The sequence below is a fragment of the Scyliorhinus canicula genome, chromosome 2 (assembly GCF_902713615.1).
Source record: "Scyliorhinus canicula chromosome 2, sScyCan1.1, whole genome shotgun sequence".
Classification (NCBI taxonomy): Eukaryota; Metazoa; Chordata; class Chondrichthyes; order Carcharhiniformes; family Scyliorhinidae; genus Scyliorhinus; species Scyliorhinus canicula.
In genome coordinates this window covers 212,326,384-212,348,326 of record NC_052147.1, presented here as the reverse complement: position 1 = coordinate 212,348,326, position 21,943 = coordinate 212,326,384, and the positions used below count along the sequence as shown (strand labels likewise).

The window sequence follows — 21,943 nt, the reverse complement described above, 5'->3', positions numbered from 1 at the left end:
AAGTTAGTGCTGTAGTTTATTGGGCCCAATGAAGGATCTCTGGTATTTTAAATAAAATCTAATTTCACCTGTGTTGCGACTCCAGTTCAAGTGAGGCTGGAATTGACCGCGCACTAGCCCAGGAAGTTGTGACAAAAATTATGATCTGCTGGAGCATGTAAAATAAAGATTACCTTGTAAAATGGTTGAAGTTCTAGCAGACAAAATTCCCACGGATGTTCAGCCCAATATTCAAGACTTATTAGGTCATTGCTTTTGGAGTTGTAATTTAGTAATTTCTAATTGTAATAGTTCTGCTGTGCCAAAAACTGACTTTAAACATAGAAAATGTAACTTATTGAATTGAAGGACAAATGGTCATATTTGATTCACTTCAAAACCTTTTTTCTTCTGCAGTTTCTGATTCTGATGATTCTCATCTTTTTTGTGGAAGTAACTGTTGAGATGTTTATATATATCTTCAGGAACCAGGCAAGTATTGTTTTTAGAGAAGCAGTACATTTTTGTTGGTTGGAAATGTAAAATGTACTGTACTTGACCACATGCTGAATTTCTGGCATCATTTTGCATTGTGTTATCTATCCTAAAGTTCTGAGTTTTGCATTCCCTATTCTGTAGGTGTACAGTACCATAACTGACAGTCTGGAGAAATCAATTCCTGGTTACGCAAAGCCTGTTCATGGATTTGAGTCAAAACTGGAAACTTTGATAGATCAACTGCAAATCCAGGTTTTCTTTTTCTTCAATTGCTTTTCCTCTGCTTCATCTGTTGCTGTTATGAAAGGAACACATGGCTTTATGAAGTGTTAAAGATTTTAGTAACTCTAATCAAAGATAACTTTCTTTTAGAATTTAAAAATGCTGGCTGATTTAAAAAAAAAAAACTGTTCTAAGGACTTAGCTGGTCCTTTTTAACGCAAAATTATATCATTAACATATTTAAAGGAAGCTGTAGTGATTGGGAGAGTGGTTCAAGAATAGATTTTGTTCTACTTCAACAAATGCTACTAAACTAGATTACCTTTAAAAAATAGTGGAAATTTAAAAGTGATATAGTTGGGGATCTCAGATGTTCAGTGGACTGTGCAGGAATTGGGATTAGAAAGGGCACCTGGTTGTCTTTGGGTCTGAATGGCCCCTTCTGTGCTGTTATCATTTCTATACTTGTAACTCTAGGCTTGTGATCCCAATTTCTTGCATGGAGAAGGGATTTCTTTCGATTTGTAGCAGTATTGTAAATTTTCGCTTTATGGATGCATTAATATTTCTTCCACAAATGGTAAGAGCCCATAATTATGAATAAACTAGTCTTTAAAATCTCTTGAGCACGAACCAAATAGGAGGCATTATGGCTGCGCTTTCCATTTTATCTTTCTTCCTCCTTTTTTGTTCCTTAGAAAACCACCTTGCGTTCCTGCTCGTTGTTTCTATTTAATGACTTGCAGAATTCCGAATTTCTGTTTTCCATTCTGATTTTCCCTTGTAATTTCATGTTATTATGTGGCATTACTCTTTGTGTTTTTGTGCTGCTCTTTCATGTACTCTTATCGGCACCTGACTGAATAGAGTACAAGGCGAGGTGTTTGTTTGATTGCACTTGAAGGATTCACAATTCTTTCAGAAGCTGAAACTTTTCCATGAATACCCAAACAAAATTTTATTTTGCAAAATGAAGTAGAAGTCTGGGCTGTTCATTTCTGTGAGAAGGCCCGTTTGACTCAGCAATTTGAATGTAGAAGCCCTGGGTGTGCCTGCAGTGCTGTACTTGATCAGGTGAGCACAGTAAGAATCTTACAACACCAGGTTAAAGTCCAACAGGTTTGTTTCAAATCACCTAGCTTTCGGAGCACTGCTCCTTCCTCTGGTGAATGAAGAGGAAGGTTCTTGGAGATCCTCTCCACTTTGAGCCGGCAGTTTGCAGTGTCGATGGTAGACAATCTGGAGAACATACCTTTTCATTCACCTGAGGAAGGAACAGTGCTCTGAAAGCTAGTGATTTGAAACAAATCTGTTGGACTTTAACCTGGTGTTGTAAGATGTGCTCTCATCCCAGGTCTGACCCTTATACATGTGAGGCTGCAATACAGTGTAGAAGAAGGTCATTCGGCCCATCGAGTATGCACCGACCCACTTAAGTCCACACTTCCACCCTATCCCTGTAACCCAATAACCCCTCCTAACCTTTTTGGTCATTAAGGGCAATTTAGTATGGCCAATCCACCTAACCGGCACTTCTTTGGACTATGGGAGGAAACCGGAGCACCCGGAGGAAACCCACACAGACACGGGGAGAATGTACAGACTCTTCACAGACAGTGACCCAGTGGGGAATCGAACCTGGCGCTGTGAAGCCACAGTGCCATCCACTAGTGCTACCCAGAAAACAATTTGTTGCAGTGAAGTGGAGAAATTGTAGAACCCGAACGGGAGAGACAACAAGAACACACTGTAGGGTAGAAATGCATGTCTGGCCTATTACAGTATACACAACAATAATGGAAATACTACTGCTGTCTCTGAAGGGACACCCTCCCTAACCTGCACCCAGTTTTTATACTGAGCAGTTCCCCTTTTAAGGGGAAACCCTGCCCCCAATTACTGGGGGAGTTTGTACTACGCTGTGTAAGGGGTAAACTGAATAGAGCACTGTCCTTGCCACCAATGGGGTCACAACACCAACCATTTTAAAGCTTTGAGATTGTTTCAAGCTTGTGATTTAGTTCTGCAATCTCTTGAAATTGCTTTTGAACCTGGTCAAACACCCAAAAGTGATGGCAGTGAGTCTGCTGTTACTAGGAAAACGGCATAGCAGTGAGTGGATGTTTTAAAGCATCTGGTTGGAGAATGGGCAGTTGATATTGGTAAAGTGCTTGGGCTACCATTTGAGTACGATCTTTGATAACACTGATCACAGCAAGTGATGGCAGGTGAGTCAGACTAGAAGCAGCATAACTGAGAACATGGAAAGATTCTTGGTAATCGGGATCGAAGACCAAAACCAGTACTGCTATCTGTTTGAAGACTTGGACTGGACAAGGTGAGTGTTGTCAATGGGAAATCTTCACTGCTGGTAGTTGTTTTGTTATGCTCTTGATGCAGCATAAGCTGCTTCCTTGATGCACTCTCTGACAAAGGAGGGTTCAGATTTGGTGATAGATTTAACACATTTATTAAACTGTTAACGACTCTCCTGTTAATCCTGCTACAGCTACTCCGACTATCTAACCAGTCTGCTACAATCCAAGTGGTGGGTGTGATGTGTTTCAATCAACCCTGTCTATAACTCACCAAGTGTCTCCACTGGAAAGAGGAAGACCATGTGTGCTGTGTCCTTGTATATGGGTTGGTGTAATGCCCTCCTGAATGCCCATTGGTTGTGTCCTATCTTACTGACCTATTGGTTGACTGTCTGTGCGTCATGATGTCTCTGGTGCTCCCTCTAGTGTCTAGCTAGGTGTAATGTGTTCACATTAACCCCTTGTGTATTTACAGTGATGCATATCACCACATCTCCCCCCCCCCCCTTTTTATCGTGTTACATATTTTCTGTACAGTGTTAAAAGAAAATTGAACAAACTAGGTAGATAAGGGATGATATGTACAAATCATGATAACGGTGATCATTAAACAACAAGTCTAAATCATATGTATGAGTCCAAAGTTCATTAATTAATATGGTTGAGTGGCTTTCTTGTCTTGGTGAGGTGGTAATGTTGATGGTGGCATGTTCTTGTGAATGCTGTCAGTGTCCCTGTGCCTAAGGAACCAAGAAGTGGTCAAATCATTTTGTTGTCTGATTTGGACTCTGCTTGTGGTAGCAATGTATGCAATCTGTGTTGTGTCCAACCATGGTTTGTCATTGTACTGAGCTGAGCAGTAACAAGTGTCCCGCAGTTGCAGAGTTGTACCATGTTGCACCAGTCGTACTTCCATCGGTGTTGTTTTTGTCGTGCTTGTTGTCGATGCTGTTGCCTTTGGTACGCTTCTTGTTATTGTCTTTGATGTGGTTTTTGTGTTGGTTGGTTTTGTTGTCGTGTTTGCTGCGCTCGAGGACCACTCTGTGGATAATACGAGTCCTTCAAAAAGTTACTTGTGTCAGGGTCCTTTGTGGCATCTGCTGTTTCCTTGAGCATGCCATTACTGAGTTTGCAGCACTCCCAGTCTGGAGTCATATCCAGCTTACTTGAATCGGCTTTGGCTTGTCGATACTCTCCATCTGGAGCCGTTTCTGGTTCACCTGAATCAGCTTTTGGTTTCTTGCCGCTGCCCATCCGGAGTCATTGCAGGTTCACTTCAGTCAACTGAGGTTTCTTTATGCTCCACGTCTGGAGTAAAAATGTTCAGGAATGCAGGAAGGGCTCGAGCGAATGAGGTTTGAAGTAACGTGGTATCACCGGAGTCACCAGTAGTCTCACTCTGATTGTCGAGTGCCTCTGCGCACACTAGCTGAGGTCTGTCATGTCGCACATCCTGTGGGACGTGGGATGCCGTCATCACTTGTCGCACATGCAGTGGGTAGAGCCTCAGTGTCGTCTTGTTGTTCACTCGAGCTGGGTAGACTGTCCTCTGTTCACTTGAGTGTGGCAGACCTGCATTGTCTGCCGCTGGTTGTTCAGATAAGGTTGCTAGACCCTCGTGGTCGTCTTCATGCAAGGACTGCGCTGGAGTCTTGCGTCCTTCCATCGTGGAGGCTTGTGTCACACCCTCCTGTGGAGTCTTGCAGCGTTCCCTGTGGAAACTGTCATCACTTTGTCTTCATGCAAGGACTGCGCTCTGGAGTCTTGCATTGCTTCTATCGTGGAGGCTGTCCATGAGCTCGCTGTGGAGGCTTGTACTGCTCTCTGTCTCTTGGCATCAGGCTGCCGCATAATCCTGCACTCACGAGTCGGGATGTCGTATATGCTGGGCTGAGGATTCCCCAATCCAAATAACCGGTCGTTGGGGTCTTCAATGTACAACAGTTGCGGTTTGGATTTGGTACCGGGGTCGCCATGTCCAATGATTAAATCTTCATCTTGAGTCGTTGTCTTCCAATCACGTATTGTGTTGGAGCTGGCATTGGGCTCGCGATGTCCAAAGAAGAAATCCAGGTCTGAGTCATAGTCATCAAGGACCATATCATCATCTAAGGCAGTGCTAACTGCTTCTTGCAGGGTTCTGCGGAGGTTACTTTCAGCTACTGGTCGAAGATCGGGCATTGATCCTGATTCTTGGGGCAGCACAATTGCTTCACAGCTCCAGGGTCCCAGGTTCGATTCCCGGCTTGGGTCACTGTCTGTGCAGAGACTGCACCCCGTGTCTGCATGGGTTTCCTCCGGGTGCTCCGGTTTCCTCCCACAGTCCAAAGATGTGCAAGTCAGGTGGATTGGCCATGCTAAATTGCCCTTTGGTGTTAGGTGGGGTTACTGGGTTATGGGGATAGGGTGGAGATGTGGGCTTGGGTAGGGTGCTCTTTCAAAGAGCTGGTGCAGACTCGATGGGCCGAATGGTCTCCTTCTGCAATGTAAATTCTATGATCTATGATTGTGCTGTCGTTCCAGCTGAAAGAATCTTGTTTTGAGGCTTTAAAAAAAATTTTCTTGTTTTGTGACATTTCCCCTTTTTAGTGAGCGTGGTCTGGGACCTCTGACGTCATGACGCTGACGTAGAGCATAGGAATGGATTGTGCATGCGCACATCGCTGTTCCTTTACTTTGCTCCCTTCTCTCAACTGCGCATGTGTGGCACCCTTTTCCAAGATGGCCGCCAGATCAAACTGCCGTTTTCTGCAATGGAAAGCCTACCTTCACCACCTTGTGGTCCGTATTGGTGTCTGTTTTTTTTTCTTGTATGTTCCTCGCAGAATTCTTGGAATTTGTCCAGGACTGCCTGGAAGTGTCTCTTGTTTTGCCCCTTTTGAGTATTTGATGGTCTGGAAGATTTCAGCTGCTCTTGGACCCGTGAAGGTAAGTAGAAGCTTTATTTTCTCTGCATCCGCTACGCCATCTAGGTTGGAAGCTACCAGGTAGATCTCAAATCTCTGCCTAAACGCACACCAGTTTGCACTGAGATTGCCGTGGTACCTGAGTTGCTGTGGAACTGGAATCTCGAACATCATGCCTGGGTGCTGTTGCTGGTTGTCACAAATTTGTTGAGTTGAACTATCTGGATTCAACAGGTCACTCCTAGGTACCATGTTTTGCCATGCTCTTGACGTAGCATAAGCTGCTTCCTTGATGTGCTCTCTGACAAAGGAAGGTTCAGACTTAGCTTTAACACATATTTATTAAACTGTTAATGATTCTCCTACTTGGATTTGACTCTCCTGTTAATCCTGCTATAGCTACTTCGACTGACAAACCAGTCTGCTACAATCCACGTGGTGGGTGTGATGTGTTTCAGTCAACCCTGTCTATACTCACCAAGTTTCTCCACTGGAAAGAGGAAGATCATGTGTGCTGTGTCCTTATATATGGGTTGGTGTAATGCCCTCCTGAATGCCCATTGGTTGTGTCCTATTTTTTTTTTCTTACTGACCTATTGGTTGACTGTCTGTGCGTCATGATGTCTCTGGTGCTCCCTCTAGTGTCTAGCTAGGTGTAATGTGTTCACATTAACCCCTTGTGTATTTACAGTGATGCATATCACCACAGTAGCGAATGGTTTGAGCTTTTCCAAGAGGCATTGCTATCTGCTCCTTGGTGAATAAGCTGAAATTCTCGAGTGATTGAAGATGATGACTACTCTCCCAAACCAAGTTTTCAATATTAATGAGACCACTTTATTGGCAGTATCCAAAATGGCAAAGACTACAAGCAGCCAAGATCACCTGATTGTTCTGCTTAGTGGGAACATTCCAGGCAATTTCTAAGCCATTAGTGGTGTACCAGCCTGAGACACCACAAGCTTGACGCTTGTAGATCTGTGTCAATTGGTCTTCAAATGAGAAAGCCTGGTCGACACCGTGCTGTTTTAAAACAAAAAAAAGAACAATTTTCTTTATACCAGCCCTGCTTGGAGCACATATTGCACCAGAGAAAATATTACCTTCTAAGATGAGGGTGGATTACGTGGGTTTGAGTAGGGTGATCATGGCTCGGCACAACATCGAGGGCCGAAGGGCCTGTTCTGTGCTGTACTGTTCTATGTTCTATATTGCTCCTCTTAGTTATTGTGTGAAGGTGATTTTTCTGACCGGTGAATGCACAGTACTGCACACTGTGATGGTATTTCATGTGTTTCTCAGCGCTGCAAGTGCCGGGGAACTCACGGCTAACACGTCAGCTATGGGACTTTTGTTCCCAATTAGTTGAATTGCGCCTAGTACGCTTTTGCACCTAGTACGCTTCCATCGCAATACGAAAGCTAATTTCTAGAAATTAATTGAGGTCGATTGCAGTAATAGGGCCGCCCGAAGAGCCTTTAGACAAACTGGGTAATGAGATTACTGACAAAATAGTAGCCTAGTGAAGGTGTAGAATCTACCAAAGAATTGGGGACAATTCCACAGATAAATCAAGTAATTGTGGAAAACCAATTCCAAGAACGGTTTGGAGGGAACCAATTAAAACACTACGTGAGTAAGTCGGTCACTGATGCTGACTGAAGCAAACCCCTATAGTAGGAATGGATTTTTATCTTGCTGAATGACCTGGTAGGCTGAAAAATATCAGCCTCACCTTTGTGTTGAAACAACCAGTGAAAGTGGTATGCTCGGGGGGGGAAGGGCAACCACTCCCAATACCAGCAGATGAGGAATGGGCAGTAGTAACTTTCAACAGCAGGTCACTTGGGCATTTGGAATATGCAAGTTAATGTACGAAAACTTATTTTTTATTTGCTAGGATTACATCAAGACTTAGTTAAATTCTGCTAGATCAGTCAGGTAGTGGCGAAACCCCAATCGTCAATTAAACTTAAACTTGTACCCTTCATTCTGATACCATCTTTTTATGGACCATTTATTAGGGTCCCTACTTCATTCTGATACCAGCTCTTTATGGACCCTTTATTAGGGTCCCTATCTAAAAGCAGAAGTGGGAATCCATTTCTTTTTAACCAACGTTTCAGCAAGATTTTCTGAGGCAGGGCTTTGGGGGGAAATAATAACAAGTGGTAGCAGAAAAGTCAGTTCAATTTTCTTTTTAAATAAGATATGGATGACAATTGGACCAAGGCTCAAAATTTGCACCACAAATATTCAAATGAATGATTTGGCAATAAAACTGTCTTCCAGTTATCTGCAGTCTTAAAGGAGCATCAGAAAGATGGCATCAAACTTGCTATGATTCTAAAGCCAATTATCAGGAATGTCTGAATGAGTTGAGATACATGATTCCATTTTTACTATTTGCCATTGGGATAACCCTAATGAGTCCACAGGATTGTGTCCTTTTGAATTGATATGGGCATGAGATGAGATGACTTCTGAATTAGAGATATTAATGAATCAAATGTTTCAAATTTCCAGAATTACTTTTTTTAATTTGTTCATGAGATACAAGTGTCTGGTTGGGCCAGCGTTTTCCCATCGAAGAAGAGTCAATCACATTGCTGTGGAGCTGAGTTACATGTTAGCCAGACCAGGTAAAGACTGCAGATTTCCTTTCCTAAAGAACATTATTGAACCAGATGGCTTTAGACAATTTCAATGTTTTCATGGTCACCTTTTTAGACTTCTTTAATTCCAGATTTTTATTGAATTCAAATTTCACCATCTACCATGGCAGGATCAAACCGAGGTCCCCAGAGTATGACTCTGGGTCTCCTGGATCACTAGTCCAGTGACAATACCACTACGCCACTGCCTCCCAAAAGTATGCGTTGGCCAGCCAGGAGAGGAATGTATTCAGGGGTGAAATGTAAATATCAGAATACTGAGTGAATCAAGACAAATTCTAAAGTCAACCCTCCAGTATTCTAATTGGACAACACAAAAGTGCTTGAAAACATGGACCAGATGTTAAGCTGTCTTCCAGAAATCTGTCAAACTGTTAACCAGCTCATGAATCAATTTGTGTGAGTAGGCCAGGGAAAATGTCTTTGATCACACATGTTGAGGTTGGTGATGCATTACCCATAAAGCAACTTCCTGACCGAATCAATCCAGACCCAGAGTGTTGTGTATGTACTCTGGGATAACACAGGCTGCAACTCGATGCAGCTTTGACCAAAAGATACTCCCAACGTTGAAGTAAAATCAATGTGATTTATTGAACCATTAGCACAGTTCAGAGTTCGACTCTCCTGCTAATCTTGCTATAGTAACTCAGTCCATTTAGCCAGTCTGCTCTAAGCCACGTGGTGGGTGTGATGCTTCTGATCTGCCCCTGTTCTACTCTGTGTCGCCTGTGGATAGAGACAGAGCATGTGTGCCCTGTCCTTGGTGTATAGGTTGTGTGATGCCTCCTTGTGGTAGTGTCACCTCTGGGTGTCTTGACTGCCCATTGGCCATGCCCTATTCTATGTGTTCATGAGCTATATGTCTGCAGGTCATGACGTCTCTGGTGCACCCTCTAGTGCACCCTCTAGTGTTTACTTAGCCGCAGTGTATTTGTGTGTTTACCGTGATGCATATCACCACAGAGCTCTGGTCCAGTGGTAGGGATACTACCAGTGCTGCACCACAAGGCCTCCCATGTTGATTATGGAAGAGTCATAGTCATACAGTGCAGAAAGGCTGTTCTGCACAAAACAATAAAAACCCCTAATCTTGCGTGAATCACAGTTACCAGCACTGATCCCATATCCTTGAATGTGGTGGTGTTTCAAGTGCGGTTGAGTTTTCCAGCCTCCCAGTACCTTAAAGCATTTGCCCAGTGAAACAGTTGAGGCTACCTCATGGAATGTTTTTAAGGCAAAGATGGATTTTTAGGAATTCGGGGTAATGGTGAGCGGGCGTGTACGTAATTAGCCATGATCTTATTAAATGGTGGAGCAGGCTTGAGGATCCAGATGGCCTGCACCTGCTCCTAGTTCTTATTGCATTCCATTATTGAACACAGTCACAGCAGCTGGAGCAGCTAATATGGCAAAAAGTTTAAAAGCTCCATTTAAAAAAAAATATGGAAAGACATTGTATTATCTGGAAGCTTGGATGTTGACCTGGAGTAAAGAATGTCATTAGTTCACCTTGGACTGGGAGCAAGCCTGCCTGCTTCCAAAAACACCTGGCTGGCACCTGAGGAAGAGCTGTTTGTTTATTAATCACTTTAATTGATGAGGGAAAAACTGAAAGGCAAATACTTACTGAAAATCCCATGGCAGACACTGCTGGTTTTGTTGGGGAATAAGCTTGCGAACAGAAAGCAAAATGCTGGAAAATCTCCCAAGTCTGGCAGCATCTGTTGGGAGAGAAAAGAGCTAACGTTTCGAGTCCAATGACTCTTTGTCAACGCTAACAGACAGAGAAAGTGGGAAATATTTGTACTGTGGAGTAATATGTAGTATAAATATTTCCCACTTTCTCTGTTAGCTTTGACAAAGAGTCATTGGACTTGAAACTTTAGCTCTTTTCTCTCCCTACAGATGTTGCCAGATTCCAGCATTTTCTCTTTCGTTTCAGATTCCAGCATCCGCAGTAATTTGCTTTTATCCAGTGAGAACAGAGAGCCACTGTACTGGTCTTCTGTCTCTCTCTTGCCTTCCTGAAATTGTGTGGTTCTCAACCAGCTGCCAAAGAATCCTCATCTGTGCACTGTCTGTATCCAAGGCCCATCTCTGCAGATATCTGTTTGTGCTTGTCCTATGTGTGGGTGCGTGTGCGAGAAGTATTTATACTTGCCAAGTACAATTTGTGTGTTAACCCGCAAGTTGTTTTATAACTAGCAATTGTTCTGTTTATTGCAAGAAACCTGGTTGAAGTCTCTGGCTACAAGGTAAATAATTGGCCATTTTGAGTGAATTGGACTGATATGACCTGCAAAGTAGTGAAACCAGATACACACACACACACACACACACACACACACACACCATCCTGTTCACAGCAAGTCAAAGACAAAACTAAGTGATTTCTAGCAGAAATTTGTTTCAGCACTGGTAATGGCTCCTCGATAAGCTTGTTGGAGGAATTTAGACCAGTGCCTTGACAGCTTAAAAGCTGTATTGACTACTGCACAGGTTTTGGCACCAAATTATGCAAAGCCATTTAAACTGGCTGACACCAGTGACATTGGTGTTGATGAGTTTCATTACAGGAGGGGACGGATAGGGAGCGGGGAGCAAACAGCCAGTCAGTTATTTTCCTCAATTTTAATTCTTTCAACTGTGTAGGGAGGCGGGGTAGGGGAGGGAAGAAGAAAGAGACGGAGTTTGGTGTTGTCTCTACAATATTGTGAAACACAGTTGGGATTGAAACATAACTGAAGGGAAAGATTGGAGATTTTTTAGATTCTAAAGTGGAAACAAATGCAATGTGGAAGGGCTGAAGTGATTAAAAACAGATCAGCATCATCATCATCCTGGGCACAGAACTTCCACCACAAACATCTGTATTTGTATTGTGTCTTTAAAGGCATGCAATGAGCCAGGATGTTTAACGGGAGTATTATAAAACAAAATACGATACTGGGCCATATAGGTTGATATTGGGTCAGATTAACAAAATCCTGGTCAAATTCTATAGCTATCCTGACCAAGGCAACTAATGACCACCAGTGGTGGTGCCATTAACGTGCTCAATGAGGCCAGGATTGGTGAGTGTGGATTTGGAATTGAGCTGGATGGGATTCTAATGACTAGAGGGTGAGGCTTTACACAGCTTCCTGAAGTGCTATTCTGTTACACTGAAAGCATTGGGCTGGAATTGCTGGAAATTGCGCCTGCAGGAATACTTCGATCCCCAATGCTGCCTTGATTGCTCTCCTGGTTGGTTAGGGTATTGCCTCCCTTGGCCTGGATTGTTGCTGTTTCACTAACTGGACACTGGGGTTTACTTTGAACCATGGTTTGTTTTATCCCCTTTAATATGGATCTGTACAAACCGATTTCAGAATCAGATTGTGTGACAATCTGAATGGTTGTCCTGAGGGTTTGATCTTCCTTTGCTTGAAACATGTCTGGGAGAATGTCATCTGCCACTCTACATCTATATTATATCTCTGATTTCAGATCACCATAATCACAGCCTTCAGCCATTCCGCACAGCTCCGTAATGAAGGAGTTGGCAGGTTCTCCTGGATGCTGGACGCTTTGTTTAAATATTTTTAAAAAAAAAATTTAGAATACCCAATTCATTTTTTTCCAATTATGGGGCAATTTAGTGTGGCCAATCCACCTAGCCTGCACATTTTTGGGTTGTGGGGTGAAACCCACGCAAACACGGAGGGAATGTGTAAACTCCACACGAGACAGTGACCCAGAGCCGGGATCGAACCTGGGACCTTGGCTGCTTTGTTTAAATATGACCCGTCTTTTTTTGTTACTTTGGAGGTTAAGTTTTGAATTGCTTTAATACTTCATCAAATTTTGCAGATGTTTTATTACTCTTCTATCATTTATTGGGAAATAAAGCCATGTGTAAAGGAATCGATGGCCATGGAATTTATCTGGACCTTGGATAAACCCAAAATGATCTGGAAGAGTAGATTTCTGATGCATGGTTAATTTTTAAATTGCAGGTTCAGAAGAAATTTCTGAAAATCCAAGATGGTGCCTCACTGCACTAAAGTGTTTTCCATCCTTGCTGCTTTTGGCGGGCTCCTGGAATAATCGCAGCACGGTAGCATTGTGGATAGCACAATTGCACCGGAGCGAGTCGACTCTGCAAGCTCTTCCCCAACGGATCTTGAATTTTGTTAATTCCCTTTACTTCCCATGTACTGAATGATCTGTTGAGCTGCTTGCAGAAAAATACTTTTCACTGTACCTCAGTACAGGTGACAATAATCCAATCCAATTGCTTCACGGCTCCAGGGTACCAGGTTCGATTCCGGCTTGGGTCACCGTCTGTCTGTGCGGAGTCTGCACATCCTCCCCGTGTGTGTGCGGGTTTCCTCCCACAGTCCAAACATGTGCAGGTTAGATGGAGTGGCCATGCTAAATTGTCCTTGGTGTCCAAAATTGCCCTTCGTGTTGCTCTTTCCAAGACCCAGTGCAGACTCGATGGGCCGAATGGCCTCCTTTTGCACTGTAAATTCTATGATAATCTCGGCATTTAACAATGGCTGCCTGGATCGGCTGGTTTGTCTTCCCTTTTAGCACATTAATGTTCTCCAGGTCTTGGAATCATTAACTCTCAGCTTTTGCTTTTTTCTGAAGCTATTAAGTTTATTTTTTTCTTTGTTCAAACTGAGCTGGATGCTGGCGTGGGAGGTGTGGCATTTTCTGGCTGTCCTCACCAGTGGGATCTTCCAATCCTGCCAACGGCACCCCCCCCCCCCCCCCCCCCCCCCCTGCCATGGGTTTCCCTGCGGCAGGGAGTGGGAATCCCATTGACTCAGTGGATAGGAAGATTCTGCTGCTGGCCAACAGCAGGCCGCCTCCCACCACAAAGAAACATGTTGCAGAGGGTGGAAAAATCTATCCTCCCCTGGTTTTTAAATGCCAATTTCTGACTGCTGAAGTATTTGATATTTTAAGGACTTGTGCTGTCCATGAATTTAAACTTTTTTTAGCTTGCCCCTGTTGGGTCTGCTGACTTGGCATACTCTGGTATTGAAGCCGAACTGTCACCGGATTGAATGAAGTCTTCCACAGTGAAGAACGTAAAGTGTGATTCTTCAGATTGGCAAATAAGTGCTCCCGCCAGCCGAAACTGCTGCTGGGAGCAAACTTGACTCGCCAATTGGAAAAACACTTATCCAGGGGCACCCTGACGGCAGTTGTCGGGAGGATAATTTCCACTTTGCCACCCCTCACTGCAGGTGACCAGGTACCAGTTCCTTGGGGCTTGGACCAATTTGTGCGAGCAGGGCCCTGGAAGCATGTGAACCGGGCATCCAGCCCACAAATTAGATTCAAAACACCACCACTAATCAGCTATTTGCATATTCCTGCCGTCGGGAACCTCCTCCTCTGATATCTGGGGAAGGCTGGAAGACTTGACGGGTTTCACGACTGGTGTGAAACGTTTGCCAATGCCTCACTGGGCTATCTGGATTCCAACCGGTGGCGGGCAGCTCTGGAGGATCCCACCCTTAATTTCTGCCTTCAGCTTTCACATCTTTCTTTAGAGCTTTTCTCTTGATTACCTTTTTTTTCTTTTGCTGCTCGGATGTTTCTTCAGGGCTGAATGCTATTTTGTTCCCTTCGGTTTTCCAGGGTTTTAATTTTTCTTGGGTCTCCAAAATTGCATTCCATTTGCTGCCACCATGTTTTCAGATGTTGGATGTACTTTGGTAGATATTATTAACATATTTGTAGCGTTGGGTAGCTCAAAAGGTGACTAGCACTACCTTCTCAAAGACCACTACCTTCTCAAAGACCACTATAAAAGATTTGGGAGGACGACTGCCTTGTACGCGAGGATCATCAGCACAAATGTTGTGATCATCAAAGACACTATAGTGTCCATGGATGCCGCTCACCGATTGTATACGATGTTGAATCTCTGTGTGAATGTCGGCTTTCGAGGAGAGGTGGCTACGGGAGGGTTTCTCCATTTATCTCGATGGAGGGAAGGACCGTATCTTGCCCTGGGGCTGGTTAGTAAACTGGTTGTGGCTGAGACCAATTTCATTAGTATGCTTCCGCGAAGGTGTCAAACGTGGCTTGGAGATTCTCTTGAGTGGTGATGGCATGGCAATGTCCTCCTCCATGAGCAATATCATGTTGTTTTCTTCTTGGATTCTCAACCAGCTCTGGTTGAAAGGTTATCCGTCATTGCATGTGTCCACTCCACTGAGATGCTTGTCTTAATGAGGTGAAGGATGGTGGCGATGAATATTGAGAAAAGGGTAGGGGTTTACACAATCCTATTTGACTCTGACCTGCTAAGGATTTGCCTTATTTCCATCAGCGAGGACTGTTGCTGTCATCTTGTTGGTGAATATTGATTAACTTCTCTGGACAGCTGGCTTTTTGACAGGATGTTCCGTAGCACGTCCTGATTGAGTCAAAAGCCTTGGTCGGATCGATTTTGAAGACAGTGAAAATCATGACTGCTGTTCCACGGTTTGGTCAATCGCTACACTGGCTTTCTGGAAGGAATTCTTCAAAGACTGGGCTACAAAGATTTGGGCAATGATTTTTCTGGCGATGGAGAATAGGGCAATTTCTCGGTAGTTTCCACTGTCAATTTTGTCTCCTTTCTTGAAGGTGGTGGCAACGACGGCATCCCAAGGTCGGCAAGCATTTATGTTGTCAGCAACAGCTGCAGGAGATGACGGGTGATCTCTTCTCTTGTGGTTTTACCATTCCTCATGTTTAATGTGGCTTCAACTTCATCCGCGCTTAATGGTAGTCCAAGATCATTGATTGGGGTATTTCCTCAAGCACACCTCATCTATGGTTATATCATGGTTTAGAAGATTTTTTTGAGTGTTCTCTCCATTAAAGGTTAATGTTTTCTGACTCTAGGGTTCCATCCTTTTGCACTGGTTTTGAGGACTAGGGTACTGGGTCCAGATATTGTCTTGGTGGCACAAGAACCCCAGGTGTCATGCTCGTCAGCGAAGAGTTGCAGTTCCTTGGCTTTATCTGTCCACCATTGGTCTCTAGTTCTTGTACCTCCAACTTAGTTATTAATGAGCTCTCCTCTTTGCCTTGCTGGTTCTATCCCAGGTGTAAGGCAGCATGGTGGTACAGTGGTTAGCACTGCTGCCTCACGGCACTGAGGACCCTGTCCATGTGGAGTTTGCACAATCCTCCCGCACCTGCATGAGTCTCACTCCCACAACCCAAAGGTGATTGGCCACACTAAATTGCCCCTTAATTAGACATTTTAAATGCTGTTTTATCTGCTGCTTCTGGTGGAGTTTGATGGATATAGAGGAGTGGATGATCTGTCCAGCAGTCCTCTACACAGGTTATCCCTTTGGTGATGCGTGCATCGTTTTGTCTCCTGATCTGACTATGACCATGCCGTTCATGTGCCAATGCTTTGATCGTGGATGTCTCCAGGAAGTCTTGGAACCCATCTTCTTGGTGAAACATTTAGTGATGACCGGCTGCTGTTCTGAACATTTTGGTGAGCAGAAGAATCCTGTTTGGAATTGCAATTCCCAACTCGTCCAATGTTTTGTTTCCAGTGTTAGGCATCCTTTCCAACCCTGGGCTGATCTCGTCTTCCTTGGCAATGTTGGAGAGGGGTTTCCACTGACAACATGTGAGAGCAAGACGAGGAAAAGTGGTTCCTGGCAGGGGCTTTGTTTTTAATCCTTTTACTTCTTTGTTTGGTGGGGTTGGGATTTTGATGACCAAAGGGTTTAGAGACCTTTACCATTTGGGATATATGTCAAAATCTTCAACCAAGACGTTCAGTTCAAGAGATGCCCATCAAAAGAAGTTGAAGGAGGGAAGATGGTCACGGCGATTCACGCTAGACACATTGGCTGTGGTGATGGGTCGGGTACGTTTTGGCGGCGCCCTTTTGGCACCGATCATTTGACACCGCCATTTTGGCGCTAAATTGATTTGAAGAAAGGAAAAGACCCTGCTGGGGATCCAGGAATTTGGGAAGGAACATAATGTACAAAAAGGTTGGGTGGAGTTTATTGGGTTATGGGGCTAGGGTGGAGGTGTGGGCTTAAGTAGGATGCTCTTTCCAAGGCTTGGTGCAAACACGATGGAACAATGGCCCCCTTTCTCACTAAATTATAATGCTGTTGATGACTGACTGGAAGGGGAGGGGGTGAGAGACTTCCCAAGATGCATCATTTGGAACATGGGGGGGGGGGGGGGGGGGTTTTTTCCAAGGTTTGGGGGGGAGACGTGTGCTTGCGGGTGTGGGACAAGGTCAAGTTGTGGAGGATGGTGAGCCAGATTTTTCACTCGGGGTTAGTAATTCAAGGGAGGTTATGATTTTGGTCAGGAAGAAGGTTCATTTCCAGGTGTGGACGGTGGTGGCTAATCTGGGAGGGTGTTATGTGATGGTCACGGGTACACTGGAGGGGAAGGCAGTGGTATTGAGGAACATGTATGCTCCATACGATATCCAGTTTAATGGAATGGCTCTTGGCTGCTAGTCTGGAGGTAGATGTGTACCAGCTGATTTTGGGAGGGGTTGCATTCTGGCGCTGAAGTTGGATCACTGTTCCTTTCAGGGATGGTGAAGGTGTTGGCAGCATTTATGGGGGTGGTGGATCTTTGACTGTTTGTGAACCTGGGGGTAAGGAATTCTTGTTTTTGTACATAAAGTCAATCCTAGAGTGTACCCTTGTTATGGGCAAGATCCTACTCCTGAGGTACAAAATGAGAGTATTCGGTGGTTATCTCGGACCATGAGCTGTATTAGGTGGACTTGAAGCTGGAGGTGGGGCAGGTGCGCTTGCAGGTTGGATGTGGGACTGCTCGTGGACCTCGTGTTTTGTGTAAAGATCTCTAGGGCCATAATGTGTAGACTGGAATGAGATGGTCTCTCCTAGCTGTGGAAGGCACTAAAGGCAGTGGTCAGGGGAAAGATCATCTCTTACCAGGCACATGTGGCTAGGCAGCAGTACCTGGGTCTGGTGGATGTGGAGTATGCGAGTGACCCCAAGCCAGAGATTTGGGCTCTTAGGAAGAAGCTGCAAATTCAGTTTGACCTGCAAGGTTATGGTTCATGATTATGGTGAGAAAGCTAGTCCTTTTGTTCATCAGTTAAGGTGGCTAGAGAGATGATGTAGGTGTGAATGCTGGGGGTGGTGGCATGGTGTCAGCCTCCGAGAAGGCGGTTAATTGGGTGATTCAGGTCTTCTATGAGAAGTTGGGGTTTGGAGCCCCCCCCCCCCCCCCCAGCCGAGGGTAGAACTATGGGGGGAGTTGGAGGCACCGTTGGGCTTTGAGAAGGTTTGCACAACCTTGGGAAATTTTGTCGATGGGGAAGGTGCCAGGGCCGGATGGGTTCACGGTAAAATTGTATAAAGAATCTTGTGGATCAATTGTGTTTAATGATTCATTGGCATGGTGTTTCTCCCAGGGATGTTGGGGTGAGCATCCTTTTTCTGATGAAGGATTGGGACCCTACAGAGTGTGGGTCATACTGACCGATTTCTCTGCTCAATGAGGATGAGAGGTTTGGCTAAGGTTTTGGCATTTAAGGTTGGAGCCCTGTCTCTGGAGGTTGTGTGTGTGTGTGGTTGGGGGGGGGGGGGGGGGGGGGGACGAAGCAAACTGGCTTTGTGAAGAGTAGCAAGTTGGCATCCAAAGTGAGGTGGTTACTCAATGTAGTTCTCACGCCGGCGGTGGGACCAGAACCGGGGATATGTGGAAAAGGTGTTGAATGGATTTGTTTCTTGGGTGCGGCTGTTGTATTTTTGAAAATATTTTTATTCTCGTTTTTCACATTTTCTCCCAAATTTACACCCACCAACAATAATCAGTAACAAATATGTCAATCCTCATGTCAATAACCACGATCCCATCCTCCCACCAAACCCAAAACATTAGCCTGCATGTTCACATAAACAAATGACAAAAAGGAATCCAGAATCATCCATAGTCACCATTAACACACACACAGCCCCCCTCCCCACAACTAATGTTCGATGTTATCCAGTTAATGAATAATGCCCATGAATTGTAGCACCCCTCCATCCTTCCCCTCAGTTCAAACTCAAGAGTCAAGAATTCCAACCGGTTTCCCACGCCAGGGCAAAGGGTGGAGAGTTTCCTCCAACCTATCAGGATCCACCTTCGGGCGATCAACGAGGCGAAGGCTACAACATCTGCCTCCGCACCCGTTTCCAACCCTGGCTGATCCGACACTACGATTGTGGCCTCCCGAGAGCCCAGGTCCAGTTTCACATGCACCACTTTAGAAATTACCCGAAAAACCACCTTCCAGTAAACCTCCAGCTTTGGTCAGCACCAAAACATGTGAATGTGATTAGCGCCCCCCACCCTGCATCGTTCACACACATCATCTACTCCTTCAAAGAATCGACTCAGCCTCGTGTGGTGTGCTCTATATACCACCTTCAGCTGTATCAGCCCCAACCTCACACACGAGGTGGAGACGTTCGCTCTTCGGAGCACCTCACACCAGAACGCCTCCTCCATATCCTCTCTCAACTCTTCCTCCCACTTTGCTTTGATCTCTTTCAGTGGTGGCTTCTCCTCTTCCAAATTAGCCCAATAAACCAGCGACACTACTCCCCTTCCCCAATCCCCCTGTCATCAGCAACTCCTCCAGCAATGTGGAGGCTGGCTCCACCGGGAAGCTTCATCTCCTTTCTGGCAAAATCTCGAACCTGCATGTATCTAAACATTCCCTCCTGCTCCAACCCATATTTCACTTCCAGCTCCCTCAATCCTGCAAACTGACAGAAACCAATCTTTTAGTGTCTTAATCCCCTTCTCCTCTCATTTCTAGAAATTTCCATCCCACTGTCCTGGCTCAAATCTGTGGTTTCCGCAGAAGGTTAAATCGCCGGCTTTGAAAGCAGACCAAGGCAGGCCAGCAGCAGGGTTCAATTTCTGTACCAGCCTCCCCCGAACAGGTGCCAGAATGTGGCGACTAGGGGCTTTTCACAGTAACTTAATTTGAAGCCTACTTGTGACAATAAGCGATTTTCCTCATTTAATTTTCAAAGACCTTGCCAACCAGATCCGGAGCCACCTCTAACTTCCCTGTCCCTCGCGTGAACAATTTCCCTTGCTGCTGCCTCCCTCCAGAGCTGACTTGCTAACATATGCCCCGCTTTGTCTCCATGCTCGTAAACTGCACCCCTTGCTCACCTCAGTTGGTGCATCGCCTTCCTGGGAGATAGTTGGTCAAAGCACGCCTGTAGTTCCTTCCTCTTTTCCAGCTTCGCTGGGTCCCCATCTTCTCCATAACTCCAAGCTGCCTCCAACATCTCGTCTAATACCCTCTGCCACTCCAACCTCTCCTCTTTGTCCACCTTGGAGTTGAACACTATCACCTAACCCCTCACCACCACCTTTGGAGCCTCCCAGACAACTGTCTTCGACACCTCACCCGTACAGTTAAAACCTACATATTCCTCAATTACCTTTTCAATTTTGTCACAGAAACCTTGGTCCCCCAAAAGTCCCACATCCAATTTCCACCCCGGCCTCTGCGCTACCCCCTTCCCCAGTACAATATCCACCCAATGCGGAGCATGATCTGACACTGCAATTTCTGAGAATTCCGACCCCTTAACCCCAGCCAGCAAAGTCTTCCCCACCACAAAAAAGTCGATCCGCGAGTATACCTTATGGACCGCTGAGAAAAACGAGTACTCCCATTTCCTCGGGTGCAGAAACCTCCAAGGGTCCACCCCTCCCATTAGCCTATCCAACACCTTTGCCCCCCCTGATGGGACCAGCGAGCGTGGCTGTGATCTGTCCAACCTTGGTTCCTGCACCAAGTTCCAGTCCCCCCCACAATCAGCTTGTGTGTCCAAGTCAGGGATGGCCCCAAACACCTTCTTTGCGAATCCCACATTGTCCCAATTGGGATCGTATACACTTAACAGCACCCCAAATCTCTCCTCCAGCACCCGTGTCACAATCACATATCTACCCCCCCTGATCTGCCACCACCTTCTCCATCTGGAAGCGTACTCTCTTGCTGGCCATTACCACTATCCCTCGAGCCCTTCCGTCAAATCCAGAGTGAAACACCTGACTAACCCAGCCCCTTTTTTTTAAGTCTCACCTGGTCCTTCACCCTCGAGTGAATCTCCTGCGGCATTGCTACGTTGGCTTTCAAACTTTTAAGATGCGCAAGCACCATTGACCTCTTGACCAGACCTCCAAACCCCCTCGTGTTCCACGTGACTATCCTAACTGGGGGTCTCTCAATCCCCCCCCCCCCCCCCACTCTTCTGATCCACCATCATCATACCACCGGGCCCTGCCCCACGAGCCTGACCTATCCCTATCCATTATTAACATCGAACCCCTTTTCCCCCGCCCCCCCACATTCCCTCTCAAAAACATCAGCAACATCTCCCAGCATCGATTCCTTCCTCCCCCGCTTGCCTCGTAGGCTCATCAAAACCTGCTATCCAGGCTCCAATGTCCTTAGCCCTCCTCTCACCTCACCTCCTTCCATTCACTAGCCAACTTTAGTTAGCTAGTGTGGGTGGCTCTCCCAACCCCAAGGTATACCATTCCCTCTCACCCAGTCCCAGAGAAAGAAACAAAAACAACAATCCAACCCATGCTATTCACTAAAATAATATATAACCGTCGCAACACAGAATGCCAATCAACCCAACTAATACCTTGAGCTCTGTAACAATGTGAAGTGAAGTAAATTGCAATACACGTCAATGAAAAGCAAGTTATAGCATTTATACATTTTCCAGCTCCCCAATCACAGTCCACAGTCTCTCTTCCAGCTCCGCTCCTCACGTCTGTCCCAAGCCTTCTGCCCTCACGAACGCCTCGGCCGCCTCCACTGGTTTGAAATAAAAGTCTTTGCGTTATATGTCACCCTCCGCTTCGCCAGGTATACCATACAAATCGCACCCTCTTGTTGTACAGTGCCGCGTTCACTCGCCCGAACGCCATTCGTCTTTTTGCCAATTCCACTGTCTGGTCCTGGTAAATTCGAACTTATCCCGCTTCGCCCAGCTTAACACCTTCTCCTTCATGCAGTAATTATGGAAGCAGATAATTACTGCTCTTGGTGGCTCATTCACTTTGGGTTTCGGCCATAATGACCGATGAGCTCGGTCCAGCTCGTGGAGGGGTTCTCACTCTCCCCCATCAATTCCGCCAACCTCTTAGCGAAGTATTCTGTTGGCCTTGGGCCCCTCTGTCAATTCAGGCAAGCCCACAATTCTCAGATTGTGCTGCCTTGAGCGGTTCTCCAAGTCCTCGAGCTTTGCTCGGAGTCCTCTGTTGACCTCCACCACCCTCCGCAGCTTGT

The 21,943-nt window shown here is 45.5% G+C and overlaps 1 protein-coding gene across 2 annotated transcripts in view; it reads left to right on the top strand.

Moving 5' to 3' along the window:
• LOC119962444 (CD63 antigen-like) overlaps positions 1 to 21,943 on the top strand; it is a 40,998-nt gene that overhangs the window by 6,368 nt on the left and 12,687 nt on the right. For both annotated transcript variants that reach the window (XM_038790401.1, XM_038790400.1), the window contains 2 exons: positions 397 to 471; positions 619 to 729. In XM_038790401.1, the coding sequence (XP_038646329.1) occupies positions 397 to 471; positions 619 to 729 (186 nt within the window). The remainder of the gene's footprint in view (positions 1 to 396; positions 472 to 618; positions 730 to 21,943) is intronic.